General features: G+C 47.6%; 1 protein-coding gene across 1 annotated transcript in view; it reads left to right on the top strand.

Moving 5' to 3' along the window:
* Nucleotides 1-23,164, top strand: part of ADAMTS20 (ADAM metallopeptidase with thrombospondin type 1 motif 20) — a 162,481-nt gene extending 139,317 nt beyond the window's left edge. Inside the window, exons 36-38 of the mRNA XM_062195093.1 lie at nt 3,162-3,253; nt 19,574-19,678; nt 23,075-23,164. Coding sequence (XP_062051077.1) covers nt 3,162-3,253; nt 19,574-19,678; nt 23,075-23,164 — 287 coding nt within the window. The remainder of the gene's footprint in view (nt 1-3,161; nt 3,254-19,573; nt 19,679-23,074) is intronic.
* The last annotated feature ends 278 nt before the right edge of the window (nt 23,165-23,442 follow it).

The following is a 23,442-nucleotide window of genomic DNA, read 5'->3' as shown; positions in this document are numbered from 1 at the left end:
CTGGGTTAGTCATGGCAGGTGTTCTAATGTTACAAGTGGTGAAGCCAACCGAATTGTCCAGATCCCAACTGTAGTGGCTGTCACTGAGGGGGAATAAAGTCCAGCAGACTCCCGCAGACCCAGGACTGTGGCTTACTCGGTCTTGCCGGGGAGTCACTCACAGTTCCGTCAAGTCAGTCATATTTCTGGAGCTGGCGTTACAGAGCAGAGTGCACCTGCTGTCCTGAAAGTTGCATGGCTCCAGAAAGAGGCCAGGAGGTTCATTCTGGAGGCAAAGACTCTAACCTCACTCACTGCGGGCTAACCAGAGCTTAACGCAGTGCGTGGACCACATCAGCCGAGACAGTGGTAGGAATCCACAGTATCCCAGTCCTGTCCCAGGACGCAGTGGAGCTGTCACTGGTAGTGGTTGGGTCCCCCGTGTACTGACCGTCTTCTGTCCTCACGGTGGGGGAGCTGCCTGCTGCTCTGGCTCTGGTCCTAACTCTGGGGGCAGACTGGGTGAGAAGCCTTTTCCAGTTAGGTCACTTGGATGTGTCTCTTCAAACCTGGAGCCCTCGCTTATGAAATGTGAACCTGCCTCCCCCTTCTTTCTTTCCTTCCTTCCTGCCCTTTCACTCTTATTGTTATTTTTTTGAAGAGTAAACAATGACATTTTGGCAACATGTCTGGATGCTTTAGTGTATACTGTAAATACTGTATAATTGCTAATTATTGTTTCATAATTTGTTTTGTATCAGGTATTAGTATTACTGAGTCACTTGATAGCTTATTTACTATTAAGTAGGCCGTTGTTTTTCATTAGTTTATCAGAATGAGCTGCCATGTTGCCAGGTGTTTGGCTGCACCCTGAGTGCACTGTCAAACACACACACTGACTCGTGTCTTCTTCCTCGCATGTGGTGGTGGAAACCCAGCCGTACTACATTAGCCTTTCTGTATTCTGCTGCATGGAAATTAATGTAACAAATCACGCACAGCTCTGGGGCCAGCCCCCCTCCACGCACAGCGCTGCTCTACGTTACCCCCAGCCCCTGCCGTCCCCTTCACTTCCCTGACCCTCTAATCCAGACCTTCTTCAAACTCCTGTACTTTTTATACCTCCGCTCTGTTGGCCCCTTGCTCACAATCTTGCTTCCTGCTTCTCCAGGACAATGGGAGCACCCCAAAGGGAGCGCCACATCTCCCAGCCGGCTCAAGCCAGTCTCTGCACACTTGGCCCCGCCTGTTTACTAGGTCTGAGCTGTTCACGCTCCCTCTAAGGAAAACCCCTCTGTGTGCCCCAGGCTCATCGCCTTGTACGTGCTCGGGAGCTTGACTCAAGCAATCTTGCGAGATGGTTTGCATTCCTCATAGGGAAATATGTTCTTACCTCTTCCATCCTAAGGGGAGAACTCTCTTCACCCTTAAATGAGTTTTACCTCCCACTCCACAGCTTCTCCTTCGACCCCCATAGCCTGGACCCGCTGTAGACTGTTGTTCATTTCACTCGCAGAGACAGTCCTGGATCCAGTGACGGGCGGTTGGTCGTAGGCAGCATCTGCCATTCAGAACACCACCCTCTCCCGGTTTCCTGATTCCCTCGGCCCCCTTCTCTGTCCCCCCGCTGTCACTCGGCTTGGCTGGTTCCTCTCCACCTCCCACAACACGGGATATTGGCGAGCTTTAGGATTCATTCATTGGAGGTTCATCCAAGCTACAGAGTTCTAAATAACAGTCCCAGATGCATAGCTCAGACGTGGACTGTACTCTGAGCTCCAGAACCCAGCTGTCTATTTAGCGGTCCAACATGAATATCTAAGTGGCAAGCCAAAAACAACAACTGATCTTGGAATATTTCCTGCCAAACTGCCTGCTTCTGCCTCAGCTTTTATCACTGCAGTAGTCTGGGGCTGGCACTGTGGCGTAGCTGGTAAAGCTGCCACCTGTGGTCCCAGTATCCCATATGGGCGCTGGTTCAAGTCCTGGCTGCTCCATTCTGATCCAGCTCTCTGCTATGGCCTGGGAAAGCAGTAGAAGATAGCCCAAGTCCTTGGGCCCCTACACCCACGTGGGAGAAGCTCCTGGCTCAGATCAGCACAGCTCTAGCCATTGTAGCCATCTAGGGAGTGAACCAGCGGACCTTTCTCTCTGCCTCTGCCTCTCTGTAACTCTGCCTTTGAAATAAATAAATAAATCTTTAAAAAAAAAAAAAAACTATAGTCTTCTAGTTATTTTACCTAAAATCTAGCAACATCTTTAACTCCTCCCTTTCTTCCACACTCACGTGAAACCCAGCATCACATTTTGGTGGGTGAATCTTCAACATGAGTCCTGCTATAGACTGTGTTTGGGGAATGAACCTGGGATATGAGATACCTCTCTGTCTCTCTCTGCTTGTCCCTCTGCCTTTCAAATATAAATAAATAAAATAAAATAAATAATGTGAGGGTTCCTCTAAAAATTTGTGGAAATGTGGAATTAAAAGATAAACTTAATTTGGTGCAAAAAGAAAATGAAGACCCGTGCATAGCTTTTTTCATAATATGACCTAGTCCCACGTGTAGCTTTTTCACAATATATGACCTGATTTTTAAGGACTGCTTGTACTTATGATTTGAGATTACTTTGCACCAAAATAAACTTACCTTTCATTCCATTTCCATGAACCCTTGGAAGTCCTTCGTTTGTTATCATACAACAATATAAGAAATTAAGGAAAGTGGCACACTGTTTAACTGAGTATTTTGAATAGCTGAAGGTAGTTGTTATTTATGCTGTCTATAAGCATTTACATATTGCTTTGTCATCATTTTCTTATCTTTTAATAATGCTTTTTCTGTAGCAGTTTTACTGTTGATGCCATTTCATCCACTGTAGGTATTTACTATGGTACAAAATACTGTGTGGCATTTATTTAGTTTTTGAATCTTCCATTTTAGTTTGACATAAAGCTGTCATTTTCTAGCACAATTTATGAGATGAACATATTTGTATTTGAATATGAAAATGTATCCACTGACAGTCTCTTCTGTGTTATACAGCATAATTATGACAGTTTTGCTTATGTTTTTGAATTAAGTATGCAAGTATTTTTAACAAAATAATTGGAAAACTACATGTTTGACCATGAAAACTGCATTATGGTCTTGATGCTAAAGAAATTGGTTTTTTATTTCCAGCCACAGACCTCCTGTTTTCCAAGACACTCTCTGGAAAACCAGTTCCGTTGGCCACAGCTGGAGATTGCTACAGTGCTGCCCGATGCCCGCAGGTATTTCATTGAAAAAATTTTTTTCTGTCACTATAAAAAAACAAGTGTTTCTTTTCATTTGTTTTCTTAAGCAGGATGTTGTCTAAAAAGGGAAATAAATGGAAATGCAAAACTTTAAGTACGTTATTTCAAAAGTGTAGATTCAAGCTTGAGACAAAGCATCTTTGCCAGTTTTGGATTGATTTGAAAGACTAAATAGCAAGAACTTTAAATTACTCAGATTTCATTTCTCTTCGCATGACATCTTATCGCTTCTCATATTTCCATTTAGTCTGTATACTAAAAAGTAGAAGCACAGATCACAAGCATGTGGATTTCCTACAGTGCAGCTACCGTTAGTTATCCTCCTTGTCTGAGTCTAGCATTCTCTCCATGACATTCTGTTCTCAGTGAAAGGCACGTGGGGCCCCTTCCCATATTTTCGTTCTTGTTTGTATCCTTTATTAACAGAGTTTCTCTCACACATCCTTTTATGTCGTTTCTGTGATTTCAAATATACAGTGTGCTTCCCAGGAGAAAATTCACCATCTCATTTTCAACAAGGAATTTTATATAGTCCATGTAAACAGGCATTTTAGTGAAAAATGGAAAATTTGAAGCTAGGTGAATATTTTATGGCATTATTACATAAATTCACAGCTAACTGAACCTATGAGACAGAGCTCCTGGGAGAGGAATAGTAATTAACATATCGATGTCGCTTTGGAGAGAAGTTAATGGTTTGCCACACCTCTCTTTCCACGGGATTTCCAGTTCACAATTTTCACCCTGTAGCGTAGAATATGTGTCCTTACGTTAGGAATGAGGCCATTGTCTAGACTAGAGAAGTCTTCGAAGGGATCAATATTCAATCGAACAGAAGGCTAAAATGAGTAAAAGAAGATTATCTGGAATAAATATACAAACCCTGATTTAGGTACAGAGACCTGTTACATGGAAAAGTCCTGGGTGTTTTATTCAACCATCATGACTTACATATGACTCGTGCAGAGCATGGAGCGATTTATACATAACCTAATTACCACGAAAGCTTTGAGTTCTCCCTCATTACTGTGCTAGCCATGGACAGGTGTGAAGTATGCTGCCGCAGTGCCTGGTAGTGTCCTTGGTTGGGTAGAGGGAGGGTCCTTCCATTTCTACCTTCGGTGTTTGTTAACCATAAACAGCGCTGGATTTTGTCACACGCTTCTTTAGCATCTGTTAAGATGACCCTGTGGCCTTTGTTCATTTCTGTGTTGAAATCACGTGTCGTACTGCTTGACTCTTGTCTGTGAAAACAGCCTTGCACTTCTGTGATACATCGCTTGTCCTAGTGTACAATTGCTTCTACATGTTGCTGGGTTTGGTTTGCTGCTGTTTTGTGGAGTTTTTCTTCTGTGTTCACAGTACCGCTCAATCATTTTTTTTCTTGTGATGTCTTTGGTGGGCATCAGGGAACTACCAGTCTCAAAAAATGAATCAGGGAGTGTTTGTTCCTTTTCGTTTTGGGAAGAGGAGCTTTGAAGAGTGTATTTGTCCTTAAATGTTTGGTAGAACCCACCAGCACTGCCTGTCTGAGGCCGCGCTTCGCTGCGAGGTTTTACAATGACTGGTTCATTCTCCGTATTAACTGTCGGTATATTCAAGGCTTCTAGTTTGTCTTGGCTCAGTTTTTGTGGTGGATGCCTTTTAAAAATGTGTTGGCCGGCGCCATGGCTCAACAGGCTAATCCTCCACCTTGCGGCGCCGGCACACCGGGTTCTAGTCCCGGTTGGGGCGCCGGATTCTATCCCGGTTGCCCCTCTTCCAGGCCAGCTCTCTGCTATGGCCCGGGAAGGCAGTGGAGGATGGCCCAAGTGCTTGGGCCCTGCACCCCATGGGAGACCAGGAGAAGCACCTGGCTCCTGGTTTCGGATCAGCGCGGCGCAGCGCGCCGGCCATGGCAGCCATTGGAGGGTGAACCAACGGCAGCAAAGGAAGACCTTTCTCTCTGTCTCTCTGTCTCACTGTCCACTCTGCCTGCCAAAAAAAAAAAAAAAAAAAAAAGTGTCCATTTCATCGAAGGCATCTAATTGGTTGTCACATACTGTCCATAGCTAGTACTTCCTTGTTTTTAAGATATTAGCACTGTACTCCCTCTTTCATTCCCAATTTTGATATTTTGAGTGTCCTCCCTTTTGTCTTTTTGTTTCATTCTAACTGTTGTCCCCTTTTGTCTTTTTGGCTCACTGTAACAGAAGATTTGTTTTGTTCTTCTCAAAACACTTTTTTTTTTTAAAGATTTGCTTATTTATTTGAAAAGCAGAGTTACTGAGGCAGAGGCAGGGAGGGAGGGAGGGAGAGAGAGAGAGATAGAGAGAGAGAGAGAGGGAGAGAGAGGTCTTCCATCCATTGGTTCACTCCCCAGATGGCCACAAAGGCTAGAGCTGCGCCAATTTGAAGCCAGGAGCCAGGAGCTTCTTCCAGGTCTCCCTTGTGGATGCAGGGGCCCAAGCACTTGGGCCATCTTCTACTGCTTTCCCAGGTCATAGCAGAGAGCTGGATCAAAAGTGAAGTAACTGAGACTCAAACTGGTGCCCCTATGGGATGCCAGTACCACAGGCGGCGGCTTTACCTGCTACGCCACAGCATAGGCCCCTCAAAGAGCTAGCTTTTGAAATTGTTTACTTTCTTTATTTTCTCAATTTGTTTTCTAATCCCTGTCACTTCTTTGTTTCTCCTGGCCTTAGATTTAATTTATTCCTCTTTTTCCATATGGAAAAAGTTACTGGTTTGAGATAGTGTTTCTTCTCTATTCTAGGCATTTATAGCTGTAAGTTTCCCTGGAAGCATTTATTTTATAGCATCCCAAGAGTTTGAGCATATTGTAGGCTTATTTTCCTTTAGCTTAAATTATTTTCTGTTGTCACTTTGAATCCTTTGAATCATTGGTTATTTAAGAGTGTGGTGTTTAATTTCCGAACATTTGTGAATTTCCCAAATTTCCTTCTGTTTTTGATTTCTGCTTTCATACAGTTGTGGTTGGAAAACACGTTCTGTTTTATTTCAGTCATTTTAAGTGTGCCGGGCCTTGCTTCATGGCACAGCACCCGGTTTATCCTGGGAAAGGTTTAGTGCGTGCCCAGGAGGAGAGTGTGCTCCCCTGCCGGGGACAGCACACTGCGGGCCACAGGCCTTGCTGGCTGCGGCCTAACTTCTTCCTTGTCCTCCTCGACTTCCGCTGCGTTCTCTGCGCCAGAACTCTGCCGCTCTGTCACACTGCCTTCTCTCACTTTATTTACTTATTTTTATAAGATTTTATTTATTTATTTGAAAGGTAGAGTTACAGACAGTGAGAGGGAAAAACAGAGAGAAAGGTCTTCCTTCCGTTGGTTCACTCCCCAAATGGCCACAACATCCAGAGCTACGCTGATCCGAAGCCAGGAGCCAGGTGCCTCCTCCAGGTCTCCCTGGTGCAGGGGTCCAAGCACTTGGGCCATCCTCCACTGCCCTTCCGGGCCACAGCAGAGAGCTGGATTGGAAGAGGTGCAGCTGGGACTAGAACCCGGCACCCATATGGGATGACAGAGCCACAGGCGGAGGATTAACCCACTGCACCACAGAGCCGGCCCCACCTCCTCTCACTTTAATGCTGCTGCCTCACTTTGAGGTTTTGTTGTACATGACTTATATAATTCATTGTATTTGACATGTGTTTTAGAGAATGCATTAGTAGAAATAAGGTTTGTTACATGGATTTGCGTTTTTAAAAAAAGATTTATTTATTTATTTATTTATTTGAGAGACAAATTTAACAGAGAGAGAGAGAGGAAGAGACAGAGAGAGAGATAGGTCTTCCATCTTCTGGTTCACTCCCCAACTGGCTGCAACAGCTGGAGTTGGACCAATCTGAAGCCGGAAGCCAGGAGCTTATTCCAGGTCTCCCATGCGGGTGCAGAGGCCCAAGTACTTGGACTGTCTTCCAGTGCTTTCCAAGGTCATTAGCAGAGAGGTGGATCTGAAGAAGAACAGCCGGGGCGCGAACAAGTACCCCATGGGATGCAACGCCACAAGCAGAGGCTTAACTACCACACCACAGGGCAGCCCTATCTGGGCTTCCTTATTTGGTGCTTTTGTTCTCTGTTTCTTTCTGTGGATTTGATTTGTTATTTGCATCACTTACTTATTCCAAAGCAGTCTTGCTTCTGCTTGTCTCATGTCTGCCATCATTGCATAATATGTTACATTTCTGTATGTCATTGGTCAATAGTTTAAACACATACAATGTCTTTTAAATATGTTAAGAGATAAAAGGCAAGGTAGTGAATATCAGTGTCTTTTATAATTAGTTACAAAATTGTTGTCATCAGTACCATTCATTTATGTGTACATATAAATGCACACACACACACATACAGGAGTAGCTTAAAAAGAAATGGGTTTTCAAGCAAAATTGTCCAGTCCTGACATGAGTTGGCTTTTGGATTATGAACAGTCTCCATTTAGGAGGATGTAAAGTACTTCACAGTCTGATCTGGTTAAGCCGCGGTCCCTTGACTGTAGTAGTCTTACTTGAAAGGCAGAGCGACAAAGCAGGAGAGAACTTCCATCCACTGACTGATTCTGCGAATGCCTGCATCAGCCAGGGCTGGGAACAGTGATGTCAGGAGCCTGTAGCTCAATCCTTGTCTCCCACATGGCTTTAAAGAACCAGAGACGAGGCTTTGTCTCCTGTCTCCCAGGATGAGCACTAGCAGGTAGGTGCAAGTGGGAGCAGAACAGGAGCTGGACCAGGCACTCCAAAACGGGATGCGGGTGTTCCCAAGGGGCGACTTAACCACAGTGTGAAACACTTGCCCTGTCTTATAACGTATTTGGTGTGAAAAGAGAAGGGAATTGGCCATGCGAGCTAAACATGTCAACAATTGCTGATGCCAGCCGTCACAGAAGCCGTGACTTGGAAAGGTCACCAAGTATTGGCAATCTGGTCCCTGTCATTCCGTGTTGAGTGGAGCAAGCTCTGGTCGGTGAGACATCCGCGACGTTCTCAGAAGGCTGACGAGCAAGTAAAGCGCGGAGCTGCGCCGTGGAGCCAAGAGTCCTGTTGTCTAATCCATAAGCCTTCGAAACGTCTGCGGGAAGCCAGTTACCGAGAATGGAGCACTTCTGGGCGAGCGTGGAATCCCAGCAGGAGCTGCACACTCGGGCTCTGATGACGACAGCTGTGTCCGTTCCTATCTGGCTCCCTCCCTCCGCTTTTTGCACAACCCTGTGTCTCTCCTCCCTGTCTTGAGAACGTTATGTAGCTGCAAGCTGGGTAATTCCATTGGATAGTAGGAGAAGCAGACCCTGTGTGTTCACCATCTGCCCAAGATCCTTAGGAGGATCACAGGCCAACTCAGCGAGAAAACGTCCGTCTCTGCCCATCAGGACGAGGTGCCCACCTCGGAGGGCAAAGCTCTGTTTTCAAAATTAGAGGTCGCTGGGCATGGAGCCAGGCTGAGAGGGGCCGTGCCCATCTACATTCAGTGTGCGTTCACCTGCCTCGGGCTGCCGACGCCAACAATAACAGACTGCCCAGGATCTCTGGAGAAGTCTGTCAAATACAGAAGCCGGAGCGCGTGTTCGGTTACACAGCATTTGCATCAGTGCTCTCCAGATGTTTGCTGTCACACAAAGAGCCCATTCTGCTCCTTGGGATTCGTCAAAACCACATCCTCCGTGTTTGCATATGACAAAGAACCCCAGGACACGCGTGCAGAAGAGAAGGGGCACACATGGCATCTGCAGGGAAAGTAAACGTTGCCACATTGTAATGTGAGACCCACATTGTAATGTGACTGTAGAATCCATATGCCACAAGTGAGCTGAAGCAAGGCTTCAGCACTTTTTGTAAACCCTCAAATGTTTATATATATACATGTACATATACATATTCATACATATATATATATCTTTAGCTGCTCTGTAATTAATATTTGATTACATAAGAGTGAGAGAAATAATCACGTTCAGCCATTGCCGGTGTGTCCTGGCCAGCATCCATTCTGAGGGAACAGCATCAACTGTTAAATACTTGATGTCTGCTCTTTTTGTCTGGGTGTACAGTTTAATTTATTTCCCTAAGGCTCACTTTTTGGTTTTATTGTTTAGATAGTCCCTCCTTCCATTTTCTGTCCACTTGGTCTGTCTTGTCATTAAATGTGGTATGTTAAATTTTCTGATTAGCAGGGTATTTTTGTCCTTGCCTCCTTATATCTTAAAGTTTTTGCTTCATAAAAGTGCTGCTGTGTTTCTTTGATGTGAATATTCACAGGTTAAGTCTTCACTGTAGATTATGTTTTTTGTTTTTGTTTTTTGACAGGCATAGTGGACAGTGAGACAGAGAGACAGAGAGAAAGGTCTTCCTTTTTGCCATTGGTTCACCCTTCAATGGCCGCCACGGCCAGTGCACCGCGCTGATCCGAAGCCAGGAGCCAGGTGCTTCTCCTGGTCTCCCATGGGGTGCAGGGCCCAAACACCTGGGCCATCCTCCACTGCACTCCCTGGCCACAGCAGAGAGCTGGCCTGGAAGAGGGGCAACCGGGACAGAATCCGGCGCCCCGACTGGGACTAGAACCCAGGGTGCCGGTGCCGCAGGCAGAGGATTAGCCTATTGAGCCGCGGTGCTGGCCTAGATTATGTTTTTAGAACTTCTTAGTCATGGTTTTGTGATTTGTCCCTTATTGCTACCCCTGTTTGCTCTCTCTCTTTCTTTAAAGATAGAGTGACAGAGAGATGAAAAGACAGAGAGAGACAGAGAGACAGAGAGACAGATAGGTCTTCCCTCTGCTGGGTCATTCCCCAAGTGGCTGCAACAATCAGGTTGGAGCCAGGAGCCAGCATCTCTCCCTGGGTCTCCCACGTGAGTACAGGGTCCCAGGCATTTGGTCATCTGCTACCTTCGTGGTGCATCAGCGGAAAGCTGGACTGGAGACTGGAAATGGGAGTGGGATTTGATCGCCGGTACTCAGATATGGGAAGTGGGTGTCCCAAACAGCAGCATAACCAGCTTTGCCACAATACCTGCCCCCTCCTCCACTATTTTCCTGATATATGTTTCCCCCTCCTTTTACTTTTAGCTTTTATGAATCACTTGGTTTTAGGTGTGTCTCATATGTGGCGTGTAGTTGGTTTTGGTCACTTCAAAAAGTTTGTGGGAAAATGGAATTTTCTTCTTCTGGTGCAAAACACTTTTTGAAATCCATCCATGGTGTCTTCAGAGGCATTTGCCTGTTTTATCAGAACAAGATTTTGCCCCTAAACTTGTTGGCACCAAAATCAATTTAGGCTTTTGATTCTATTTTCCCAAGAACTTCTTTGAAGCACCCTCATGAATATTATATCCATTCACATTTTTTACTTTGTTTTTAAAATAACATAGTGAAACTGAATTTTTTGGTTGACAGTTCTGTGAATTTGAACATGTGCGTCTCCGAGTTGATGTTGTTATCACCAGAATCAGAGTGCAGAGCAGTTCCCTTGCTCCCAAGACCCCTGTGCTCTCTTTTATGGATGGAAGCCCCTCCTCACCCACCTAAGCTCCTGAACTGCACTGCTCCGTTCTGCGTGGCCCTTGTCCTGCCTTTTCTGCAAGTCCCAGAGAGGCCAGGGACCCCTTTGATACTGGTGGCTCTCGCTCAGCAGGGTGCCTGTGAGCCCCAGCCCTGTTGCCCTGGGAAGTATTGGGCCCGTGTCCTGTGGTGTGTCCATCCTGCTGCCGAGGACAGGGGCTGTTTCTTGTTTCTGGAGCAGGTACAGTACACACCTGGGCGCAGGTTTTTACATGAATAGTTTTTATTTCTCAAGGGTAGATCTCAGAGTGGTTGCAGGATCACATGGAACGTGTGTGTTTAACGTTTGAAGACACCACTGTGTGTTTCCACCAGCAGTGACTAAAGTGCTCCTGGCTTTGCCTTGCCTGGTGGCGCTTGGTAAAGATGATTTTTGTGTGTCTGTTTGCTTTCTCTTCTTCAGTGGGATCTGGTTGTGGTTTTATTTCTCCGATGCCTGATAACATCAAGCGTCTTTTATGGCCTCACTTTCCCCATGTATATCCTCTCTGGTGGAGAGTACGTTCAAGTCTTCTGCCAGTTTCTAAACTGGGTTTTTGTTTCCTTACTGAGTTTTGAGAACTCTTTTGATATTTTGGATAAAAGTCTTTCGTTAGGCCATTTGCAAATGTTTTTTTTTCCCCTCATCTGAAACTTATCTTCTCATTCTCTTTAGTGTCTTTTTGGAGCAAAAGTTTTAAATTTTAACGAAGTCAAATTTATTATTTTTTTATTTTATGAACTGTGCATTTAATGTCACAGCTAAGAAATCTTTGACTAAACCCAAGCTACAAAAATAATTCTCCTTTTTGAAGGTTTCTGCAGAGATGTTGACGGTTTTGTTTTCCATCTAGACCTGTGATTTGTTTTGAATTGATTAATGCCTGAGGCCCCAGAGTGTTTGCGGATGGACGTCCTTCACCTGGGCCCTGGGGGTTGAGCGGCCTGTGCTCTCCTCCCCGCCTTCGGGGAAACCCAGCTGGCCATGTGCACACAGGGCCATGCTGGACTCTGCACGCGGCCCCAAGGATCTGCAGACCCTATCTGCTCCAGTACCCCGCCATGCTGGGTACAATCACTTTATTTTTTTTTTTTAAAGATTTATTTATTTATTTGAAAGTCAGAGTTACACAGGGAGAGGAGAGGCAGAGAGAGAGAGAGAGAGAGAGGTCTTCCATCTGCTGGTTCACTCCCCAGATGGCCACAAATGGCCGGAGCTGTGCAGATCCTAAGCCAGGAGCCAGGAGCTTCTTCTGGGTCTCCCACACGGGTGCATGGGCCCAAGGACTTGGGCCATCTACTAATGCTTTCCCAAGCCATAGCAGAGAGCTGGATTGGAAGAGGAGCAGCCAGGACTAGAACCAGCGCCCATATGGGATGTCGGCACTTCAGGCAGTGCGTTAACCCCACTGCGCCACAGCACTGCCCCACGATCACTCTAGAATGAAGTGTGGGTCCCCCAACAATCTTCTTTATTAAGCTTACTTCGACTATGTAAATTCGTTAGCTTTTCCATATAAGCTTTAGGACTCACTCTCTATGTGTGAACATTTCTGGAGTTTTTGTTAGAGTGAGATTTAATCTATGGATCACTCACACGATAGATGGATGGGTAAGGAGGAGTGATGTCAGCAACACTACTGACTGGAGCCTCCTCATGCTCCTCCCTCCTACAAACAAACAAAACAACAACAACAGCAACAACAGGAATCCCTCGACAATGACCCCACACTGTGACCAGAATAACTAGGGGAGAGCTCCAGCAGACAGCGATGGGCAGCAGAGCTCCTGAGAGCCTGGAGCCAGGAAGGCTGCACAGGGGAGGAGAGGAGGGGAACTCCTGACCCAGCAGGGCAGGGTTCCTTCCTGTAGGGGAGTTAAGCAGGACCCCTGCAGACCATCGCCACAGGGGGCTCCTGATGTCCTCTAGGCTCTGAGCTTAGCAGGGAGAGCTCCCCAGTCCTCAGACCGAGCCACTCCCCAGGCGAGGAGTGGTGCTGTGCCTTGCCCCCATGTTCATGCTGCCACCGCACTGTGCAGTCTTGGAAACTGAGGCACTGCTGGGCACCCCCTGCTCTGGCAGCGCCAGTGCACCCACCCTCCCGGAGGCTTCGCTGCCACTGTAGCATTGCCCAGCTGGTAGATTCCAGCCCTGAGCCAGCGGCTGCTCTGCCCTGTCCCCTGGGGCCGTGCCACTGCCCAGCCGCCCCATCCTCCCCGCCTTCCTCGGGAACCCAATCCGTGGCAGTGTCCCGTCATTCCTGGACACTTGCCCTGAGGAGCTGGTCGTGCCCACCTCCCCAGGGTGCGGTCACCAGGGTATGGTGCCTTCTCTCTTGGAGCGCACGCTGGCCTTCTGTGCTGTTGGTTCCAAGTTATGACTTGCACTTGTGCTCTGCTCCCCAGGGCCCAGGCTCCTGATTAACCTTTTACCCAACCCAAACCAGTACTGTTTTGTGCAACCAGGGCCAGAACTTCATGTTTTACGGGTGCAGGAGTTTTAAAGCCTTGGAGCCCAGGCCCTGGCTCCGCAGCTGCTCTGAGCAGTTTTCCTGGATCCCAGAGCCACAGAAGCAGCCTGTGAACCATGTCAGACCCTGCAGAGAGACAGAGAGAACATCAGCTGAGAATCCCCACTGTGAGGAAGACAAGAACAGAAGATCCCTAGGTCCTACAGGGGATTCATTTAATTAATCTTTGCAGAAGCACAAAGGCTGGAATGAAGGGTAGAAGAAAATATTCCATGCAAATGGTAATCAAATGAGAGCAGGAAGGCTATACTTACAGCTAATAAAAAGGACTGCAAGTAAAAAAAACTCTGTGATAAGAGGCAGCGAAGGTCATTATTTAACAATAAAGGGGTTAGTTCATCAAGAGGACATAGAAATTATTATTATTTTTTCTAACAGGCAGAGTGGACAGTGAGACAGAGAGAAAGGTCTTCCTTTTTGCCGTTGGTTCACCCTCCAATGGCCACCACGGCCAGTGTACCACGCTGATCTGAAGCCAGGAGCCAGGTGCTTCTCCTGGTCTCCCATGGGGTACAGGGCCCAAGCACTTGGGCCATCCTCCACTGCACTCCTGGGCCACAGAAGAGAGCTGGACTGGAAGAGGAGCAACCGGGACAGAATCCGGCGCCCTGACCGGGACTAGAACCCGGTGTGCCAGTGCCGCAGGCAGAGGATTAGCCTATTGAGACACAGTGCCAGTGTGAAATTATAAGTATAATGTGCAGCTAACATTGCATCAGCTAAAAGCATGACGCCAGTGTCTATAGGCATGAGGGGAGAAATGGAGAGCACTACCGTACCTCAATACCTTGCTCCCCGCACTAGATTGATCAACTAGACAGAAAAGTCATAAGGAAATACTGGACTTGAGTCTACTTTTCACAAAATAGACTTCACACAGAACAGCAGCAGAAAGCATGGTTTTCTCTAGTGTACATGGACTGTTCTTCAAGATAAACCGTGTTAGGCCACAAAGCAAGTCTTACAATTAAAAATTATTGTATTTTATTTATTTATGAAGCAGAGAGATTGAGAAGAGGGAGAGAAAGAGAGAGAGAGAGAGAGAGAGAGAGAGAGAGAGGGAGAGAGAGAGAGAGAGAGAAGAGCTCAAACCCTCTGGTTCACTCCCCCAAATGCCTGCAAGAGTTAAGGCCAGGCTAGGGCTGGGAATTGAGTCTGGACCTCCCATTGGTTCCTGGGGTCTATACTAGTAGGAAGCTGGAATTAGGTATCAAACTCAGGTACCCTGTGACATGGGTATCCTAATTCCACTTTTAACAATTAGACCAAGTGCCTGCCCAATTCTTAAGAATTTTAAGACAAAGGTTGTTGTGGTGGTGTAGAAAGTTAAGCATCTGCCTGCAGTGCCTGCACCCCACAAGGGCTCCAGTTCGAGTCCTGACTGCTCCGCTTCCAGTTAGGCTCCCTGCCAATGTGCCTGGGAAAGGAGCAGAAGACGGCACAAGTGCTTGGCCTCTGCACCCACATGAGAGACTTGGAAGAAGGTCCATGTGCCTGGCTTCAGCCTGGCCCAGCCATGACCTGTGGCCATTTGGGGGAGCCAACCAGCAGATGGAAGTTTCTCTCTCTCGCCCTCTCTCCGTCTCTCCATCTCTCCGTCTCTCCCTCTCTCCGTCTCTCCCTCTCTCCCTCTTCCTCCATCTCTCTCTGTATCTTTGCCTTTCAAATAAATATATATATCTTTTTTAAAAAATAAAAAATTTTAAGAAGGTTGAAATCATATCTAATAGTGTTTCAGGCCAAATGATATGAAATTAGAAGTCAGTAGCAGGAGTTACCTTGGAAAATACATGCACATGTATAAATTATACCACATGCTTCTGAATAACATGTGTATTAAAGAAGAAATCAGAAGGGAATTTAAAAATGTCAGAAATGTTCCTGGACAGTGACCTTGGTAATGATTTTTTGGCTGTCACAGCAGAAGCCCAGACTACACAAGTGAAGACACATGAGTGGGACTACACCCAGCACTGAAATGCTCTGCACAGCCCAGGAGGCCATCAAGGCCATGCAGAGGCAGCCCACAGGCTGAGAAAAGACATTTGAAAAGCACAGACCTGATAAAGGGCTAGTATCCAGCATTTCTAAAGCACTCGTACAACTAATTGGTAATAACCTGATTCAAAAAGGGCCAAAGGATCTGAATAGATGTCCCAACAAGGGAGTGTAAAACTTGCCAGTCAGGGAGACGCCAGTGAAATCCATGCTAAGATACACTTTCTCACACATTAGGATGGCTGTTATTTAAAAATTAGGATAATGAGTGTTGGCGAGGGTATGAAGAAGAGGGAAGCTTCGTATATGTTGGTGAGAATGTGGATTGGCACAGCCATTCTGGAGAATAGCATGAAGGTTTCTAGAAAAACTAAAAATAGAACTGCTTTATGACCCAGCAACCTCTCTCCCAGGCATGTACCTAAAGTAGTTCATCGCAGAGATGTTCTCCATAACCAAGATGTGGAAGGGAGGAGCCGGCGCTGAAGTGCAGTTGGTAAAGCCACCACCTGCAGTGCTGGCATCCCATATGGGCACCAGTCTGAGTCCCAGATGTTCCACTTCCAACCCAGCTCTCTGCTATGACTTGGTAAAGCAGTAGAAGATGGCTGAAGTCCTTGGGTCCCTTCACCCTTGTGGGAGACCCGGAGGAAGCTCTTGGCTCCTGGCTTTGGATTGGCACAGCTCCAGCCGTTGCAGCCAATTGAGGAGTGGACCAGCAGATGGAAGACCTCTCTCTGTCTCTCTACTTCTCCTTCTCTCTGTGTAACTCTGCCTTTCAAATGAAATAAATAAATCTTAAAAAAAAAAGCCCCAGCCTGCAGTGCCAGCATCCCATATGGGCACCAGTCTGAGTCCTTGGTGTTCCACTTCCGATCCCACTCTCTGCTATGGCCTGGGAAAGCAGTGGATGATGGCCCAAGTTCTTGGACCCCTGCACCCACGTAGGAGACCTGGAAGAAGCTCCTGGCTTCAGGTCATCTCAGCTCCAGCCATTGTGGCCATCTGGGGAGTGAACCAGTGGATGGAAAATCTTTTTCTGTCTCTCTCTGTCTCTCTCTCTCTTTCTACCTCTCTCTGTAACTGCATTTCTTTTTTTCTTTTTTTCTTTTTTTTTTGACAGGCAGAGTGGACAGTGAGAGAGAGACAGAGAGAAAGGTCTTCCTTTTGCCGTTGGTTCACCCTCCAATGGCCGCTGCGGTAGCGCGCTGCAGCCTGCACACCGCGCTGATCCGATGGCAGGAGCCAGGTGCTTCTCCTGGTCTCCCATGGGGTGCAGGGCCCAAGGACTTGGGCCATCCTCCACTGCACTCCCGGGCCACAGCAGAGAGCTGGCCTGGAAGAGGGGCAACCAGGACAGGATCGGTGCCCCGACCAGGACTAGAACCCGGTGTGCCGGCGCCGCAAGGCGGAGGATTAGCCTAGTGAGCCGCGGCGCCGGCTGTAACTGCATTTCAAGTAAATAAAATAAATCTTAAAAAAAAGATGTGGACAGGACCTAAGTGTCCCCTGAAGGATGAATGCCACAGTGCACAGATAAACACAACAGAGCATTATTCAGCCCTGGAAAAACAGGGCCATCTGGCCCTTTCCCATACTGTAGATGAGCGTGGAAGACACTATGCAGAGTGAAGTAGGCCAGGCATGGAAAGCAAAATACTGCATGGTTTTACGTATGTGTGGCATCTAAGAAATGCAAATATATAGAGGTAAACAATAACCCCATGGTTCCCAGGGTTGGGGTGGGCGGGGAAGGAAACAGGAGGTGGAGGTAGGAGGGTTCAGATCTGAGGGCTGAGCAAGTCTGGGGGCTTCATATGTGACACGAGGTCTGTACATTCTGAAATGGTCCTGTAGCTTTAGCTGCTCCTGCCAGAAAAACAGGTAACTCTGTGAGGTGCTGGAATGTGCGTTTGTTTCAGTCCCATAACCCTGTTCCTACCTGTATGTGTCCAGTAACAACATGTCGTATGCCTTCAACATGTCCAGCAGTGTCTCAGTGGGCGACAGAATGTGAGTGCAAGAGGCCAGCAGTATCAGGTTGTACAAACACTGCATGACCCCACTAGGGTTCTCCCTGGGTTTCTGGATGTAGGAGACTACACCACAGCATGTATTTCCATTCTGAAGGAATTTTACTTGGCAAGGAGCCGATCTTCCAAGGAAGGTGGAGTGAGGTATTCAGTGTGAAACCTGTTGGGTTGACAGGATCAATGACTAAGAATCTGTTCTCCTCTTTCAAATATGTATCAACAGGGATGGGTGTTTGGCCTAGCATTAAAACCTGGGTTACGATGCTCGTGTCCCACATCCAGAGCACCTGGGGGACCGTCCTGGCTCTGTCTCCTGGCTCCCTCTTCTTCCTGGCACAGACTCTGGGAGGCAGCATGTGCTGACTCCGGTTCTTGAGTCCCTGCCACGCATGTGGGACACCTGGATTGTGTTGTTGGCTTCCAACTTCAGCTGGGCCCAGCCCTATCCATTGTGGGCATTTGGGGAGTGAACTAGCAGATGGGAGCTTGCTTTTTTCTCTCTCTCTGTCTTGAATAACTAAATTTAAAAATTTTAAAACAAACTCTAACCCCCACCCCCAGCATTTAGCAACATAAAATACTTCTTTGTCTAGTGTTAGCACCATTCACCTTCATGGCATTTGGAGGGTTTGTGCTCACATGTGTGTTCTGTAAATGACTCCTATGATACAGCTATTTAATGCATTGGTTCAGAGCCCTCTCTGAGCACCCCAGCTGTGTTGTGGGACTGGGGATGCAGTAGTGAGGCAGAATACAGCTCAATCTAAATCCCACAGCCCAATGATGTTGAGTGTAACACATTGTCCTTGGAATTTATTGATTTGTGCTATGGCAAAATCACCACTTATTGTCATTGCAATATATCTGGGTATTTTGTATTTGGTAAGAAATACATTATTGAAGATTGCCAGGAAACCAAAATGAATAACTTGAGGCTGGCACCGTGGCTCAACAGGCTAATCCTCTGCCTGCGGCACCGGCACACTGGGTTCTAGTCCCGGTTGGGGCGCCAGATTCTGTCCCGGTTGCCCCTCTTCCAGGCCAGCTCTCTGCTGTGGCCCGGGAGGGCAGTGGAGGATGGCCCAAGTGCTTGGGCCCTGCACCCCATGGGAGACCAGGAGAAGCACCTGGTTCCTGGCTTCGGATCAGCGCAGTGCGCTGGCCACAGTGGCCATTGGAGGGTGAACCAATGGTAAAGGAAGACCTTTCTCTCTGTCTCTCTCTCTCAGTGTCCACTCTGTCACAAAAAAAAAAAAAAAAAAAAAAGAATAACTTGATATCAAATTCTTTTAGCCATGGTAATAATCAATATTATAACCACAGTAAAGTTTATTTAGCCTTTGCTTTCAGGACAAGATAATATTTTCATTAATGTAATATACTTGCTGATGTTTTCCTGCAGTCTTACCCAAGTTTCATGAGTCCCAGGGCGCTGGGACATTGTGATGTGATCTAGAAATGTCTTACCCTGGCCTACTGAGCAAGCTTTGCCAGCAGGCTGAATTAGCATGGGCTTCCACTTCTCAGTGTATAGATCTGTACTGTAAGATTACATAAATAGGATACCATTTTTCCCATTTTATTCACCTACGTTCTTAGTCAACAGATATCTGAAGCTGAATTGTTAACAGAGAGTCTGAAATGCTTTGATAAAAATGGTCCTTACACTTGGAAACCATTAGGTCACAGAGCCAGTGGGGCCACACACTAGGATGCATGGGAGTCCTGGGGCTCCACACCCACCTACCCGTCTGGATGCCAGCGGAGCTGTGTAGGGGGCGCTCGTTTTGCATGGTGGGTGAAGAGGGAAAGGCACAATGACAAGAGATTGCAGCAAATCCATGAAACCAGTGCAGCACTGCAGAGGTTGGGGGTGGGGGTCAGCCTTGACGCTGGAAGTGGCAGAGCCTGGCAGGGGTCAGCGCCGTGGGCAGCTTCTGCCAGCCTTGCCTGTGGCTCAGCACCGCTCCCGGGCTCCCACGGTCGGGTCAGGGGGTCGGGCAGCGAGACCCCGCTCAGCCCCCGTGCAGCTCCTGATGCTGTCGGAGGCTCACTTCCTTTGCAGAACGCGTGTGTCAATGGTCACTTCCCATGAGAAGCTCCTTCCTGACGCGCCCCGCATGCGCCATTCCCGTGGCCTCTCTAGCCGAGCACATCCTTAAGTGTTTTATGAATGTCGATTTTTGTTTTGTCTTGCTTGAAATCCAGGGACAGTTTAGCATCAACTTGGCAGGAACAGGGATGAAGATTTCCAGCACGGCCAAGTGGCTCGCTCAGGGCAACTATGCCTCAGTCGTCATCCGCAGATCCCAGGTGAGTCCTGCCTGGGCCGCGTCTCTCCTGTGAGTGAGCACTGAACGTCCTCCACCTACAGGCAGGCGTCTGTGGGTTCCCGCGTGCGATGGTCATAGTGTGTGTCGTGGGGACTAACTACTATGAAGAGACGTGGTGTTCACGTTGACGATGTGTGTGTGTGGCTGTTGCACGCAGATCTGTGTGCAGGTTGTGGGTGCCTGCGTGAGAAACACCGAGTGCAGGGCGTGACGCCGTCTGCCTCGTGGTGCTGTGACTGCAGGTACTCCGGGTAGAGGTCGTGTTTTAAGCTATCCTTTTATTTTGTTTATTTCATTTTAATTTTTGGTAGCACCGAGTTTGGCTCTTTGTGTTTAAATTCCGTCCGAGCCTTCTGGTCACATAAAATGGCTGCGGCCGAGGTGACTGGGCCGGCTTGGAGGCTGGCTCCCGCTCGGTGAGCCGTCTGACTGTGGCCGGACAGCTTTTCACGCTCGTTCAAGGCAGTCTGTCTTCACTGCGGAGTTCTGCTGCGTCTCGGACTGTGGCTTCTGCGTGAAGGCTTGTGAGTTCTCTGATGTGCAGTCAGGCCGGTGAAAGTCTCCCAGGTCTCCAGTGTGAGCATCGTGGAAAACAGATACGTGTCCCCCTTGGTGACGCGTCTGTATTTGCTATGTAGAGGGAGATTTCTCTGCCGTTAGCAAATGCTCATGGAGCTTTCACTCAGTCTTCCTGCACATGCTACACCTGTGTCCTGCCCCGTGATTTCTTTGCATGCAGCCCCTGTCTTCCGAGTGAAGGCCTGCTCACAGCGGCTGACACCTCTGGGTTCTCTCCTGCGTGGATTCTCTAAAGGAGCCTCTGTCCTGGGCGTGACCGAGGTCTCTCCGTTGCTAGCGTTCAGAGTGAGAATTGAATTTTGGCTCTGGTGTCCTCCTGCTTTCATTCAGTGATGGGGTGCCGCTGGAGTCGTTGGCCACCTAACAAACGTCTTCTTCAGTTTTCTCAAGAATTTGGATATTGTATGATTTATTTATATTGTAGCTATGTTTTCCATTTACATATATCTTTGTAACATTTTATTATTTTAACTTTGCAAATATAGATTATTATATAATATTTATCCATGTATTTTTAAAGATTTATTTATTCATTGGAAAGTAGTTAGAGAGAGAAGCCTTCCATCTACTGGTTCACTCCTCAAATGGCCACAACAGCCAGGGCTGGGCCAGACTGAAGCCAGGGGCCAAGAACTCCCTCTGGCTCTCCCACATGGGCCGTCTTCTGAAGCCTTCCCAGGCCATTAGCAGGGAGCTGGATCAGAAGCAGGACAGCCAGGACTTGAACTGGCTCTCCACTATGGAATACTGGTGCCTCGGTGACAGCCCAACCTATGCCACAATGCCAGCCCAGTTACTTCTGTTTCAGTGGTTTATTTCTGTGGTTACTTTTGCCATCACAGCTGTCGTATCCAAAGCAGAATCCACGTAGTTCAGCTGCAGCTATGCTGCGGGGACGTGGGTCTGTATGAGATTCCTTCTATCGCCACAGTCACTGGCTCTGAGCAAGCCCTGTCCGCACCACCCCTGGACCCACGATACGAAGGTCAGGTCGTCAGCCACGTGAGCCCTGCATGTAAAGCAGCACCAGCTGCAACCGTGCCCCCTCCAATGTTTTGCAATTTTTCTTTGTTTTAGTAACAGTGGCTTCTGTAGCCACTGTTTATACAGACACTATTTATAAATAGATCCGATACTCATAGCCTTTACAACATTGTTTCTGAAGATGATGAAGTTGTGCTTTAATTGATAACCAAATAATATTCATTTTTGTGCTTCCTGTTATGATAACCTGTTAGGTAATCAGGGGTGGGCATGTGGCTCGGCATTCACGTTGCTCCTGGGATGACTACATCCTACATGGAGTGCCTGGTTCTAGTCCTGGCTTTTCTGCTTCTCATCCAGCTTCTTGCTAATGTGCCTGGGAGGCCACAGCCGGTGGCTCGAGTGGTTGGGTTCCTGCCACCTACATGGGAGATCTGCAGTGGGTGATGGGCTTCAGCTTGGCCCAGCCCAGGTGCTATGAGCATCTGGAGGATGAACTAGCTGATGGAAGATCTCGCTCTTGCTGCCTTTCAAATAAAAAAAATTGAATTAAAACAACAACAACAACAACAACAAAAGAAGGCTTTCAAAAAGAAAGGATTTTAAACAAATATTTAGTATATTTAGGTATAATCTCTTTTGGCAGAAGAATGGGAATAAATCCACTTATTTAAAGCATGCTTCTAGCCAGTAGGAATGTGAGACCGGTGACATGCTCTGTCCACTTGTGTCCAGCTCTTGGACATTTCTTGGCTAAATGTCAAGACTGAATTCTGGCCGAAGTCACCAGTAGAAATGAATATTTCGTTAGATTATTCATTTTACTTCATTTCAATGTATATTCCCAGTATTAACTATGTGTTTAGTTCACTGAGATCTTTAACCTCAATAAAAAAATTGACAGCGTTTCTTGATATAGAATGCCTGGTATGAAACTCGGGGTTCTGGGACCCCAGTGCCTTCTTGTTTGTCAATCAACCTAGAGAATATCAAGTTCTACATGATCAGTCTGTTTGAGAACAGGGACGTGGACAAAGCTGTCCCTCTGATCGCTCAGACTCTCTGGGGTCCCAGGGGCTCTGCAAGCAAAGGCAGCGTTCAAACAAAGCCCCTGCACTCCACACACTCTTCCCAGGCAGTGTCCCAGGGATCCAGGTTCCTCATCTACTCTTCTTTCTGGATTAACAACAAAAATCTTACCTTCCTGATGAAGACAAGGAGCTCCTCCAGTGGTTAGACGTCAGCACTCACAGGGCCTGCCGTGTCTGTCTGCCACTAGAGGCCGGTCTGGGAGTCCACCCCCATCCGCTCTTCCCAGCATGCACCAGTGAGCTCCACTGCCAGGGCTCCCCAGCTGTGAGGACAGCTTTTCTCCATTCTGCTGCCTGCTGCACTTTCCTCCGGGGTGTTGCTCTAACGCTGGCATGAGATGCTGCAGGTCAAGTTTGTCTTTTATGTGGTCATAGGGAATTTGTGTGACTCATGCAAACACTGGACAGGAATTGGGAAAGGTCTTAGTAAACTCACCGAAGCACGGCGATACCACGGTGGAAATATGTGAGTTGAGATGAAGTGTCCACTTACGTAAGTGTCCACATTACCAAGCAGATTATCTGAACCAGGTCACTTAACTGCATTTAACTTGGCCTTGTCCGGCACTTTGAGCTCATACTGAGGGGGGCGGCCTGTGACCTGGGATGCCGTTGTCTAGAGGCCCTGGCTGACGGTGTCAGCACACCTGTTCTTCCTCAGTGTGCACTCAGGTCCAGCTTGGATGAGATTCTCCCGTGTCTCCTCCTTCCCCTGTTTTCAGGATGGAACCAAAGTGTACGGCAGGTGCGGAGGGCTCTGTGGGAAGTGCGCTCCCCACGGGACTGCCGGGCTCCCAGTTCAAGTGCTGTGACGTTAGGAGGTGGAGCCGTTCTCCAGAACATGGAAAGAACCGGTGCTCATTTCTCCACTCTTCCCTTCCCGCGACGTCCCGCCAGACGGCTCTGCCTTCTCTTCAGGTGCTCATCAGGGAGTCAAACCACTGCTTCCTTTCCTTCAAGATGCTGAGATGACCTTAGCAGATCCATGACTCTGGTCAGGGCCTTTTGGAAGAAATCACTACTTCATGGGAGGGAATTCAACGCTGTTTGGACTATACCAAGACGCCATTGAGTGAACAGCTTGGCCTGG

This window comes from Lepus europaeus, chromosome 6 (assembly GCF_033115175.1).
Source record: "Lepus europaeus isolate LE1 chromosome 6, mLepTim1.pri, whole genome shotgun sequence".
Taxonomy (NCBI): Eukaryota; Metazoa; Chordata; class Mammalia; order Lagomorpha; family Leporidae; genus Lepus; species Lepus europaeus.
The sequence above is the reverse complement of the archived record's forward strand: the minus strand, read 5'-3'. Positions and strand labels throughout refer to the sequence as shown.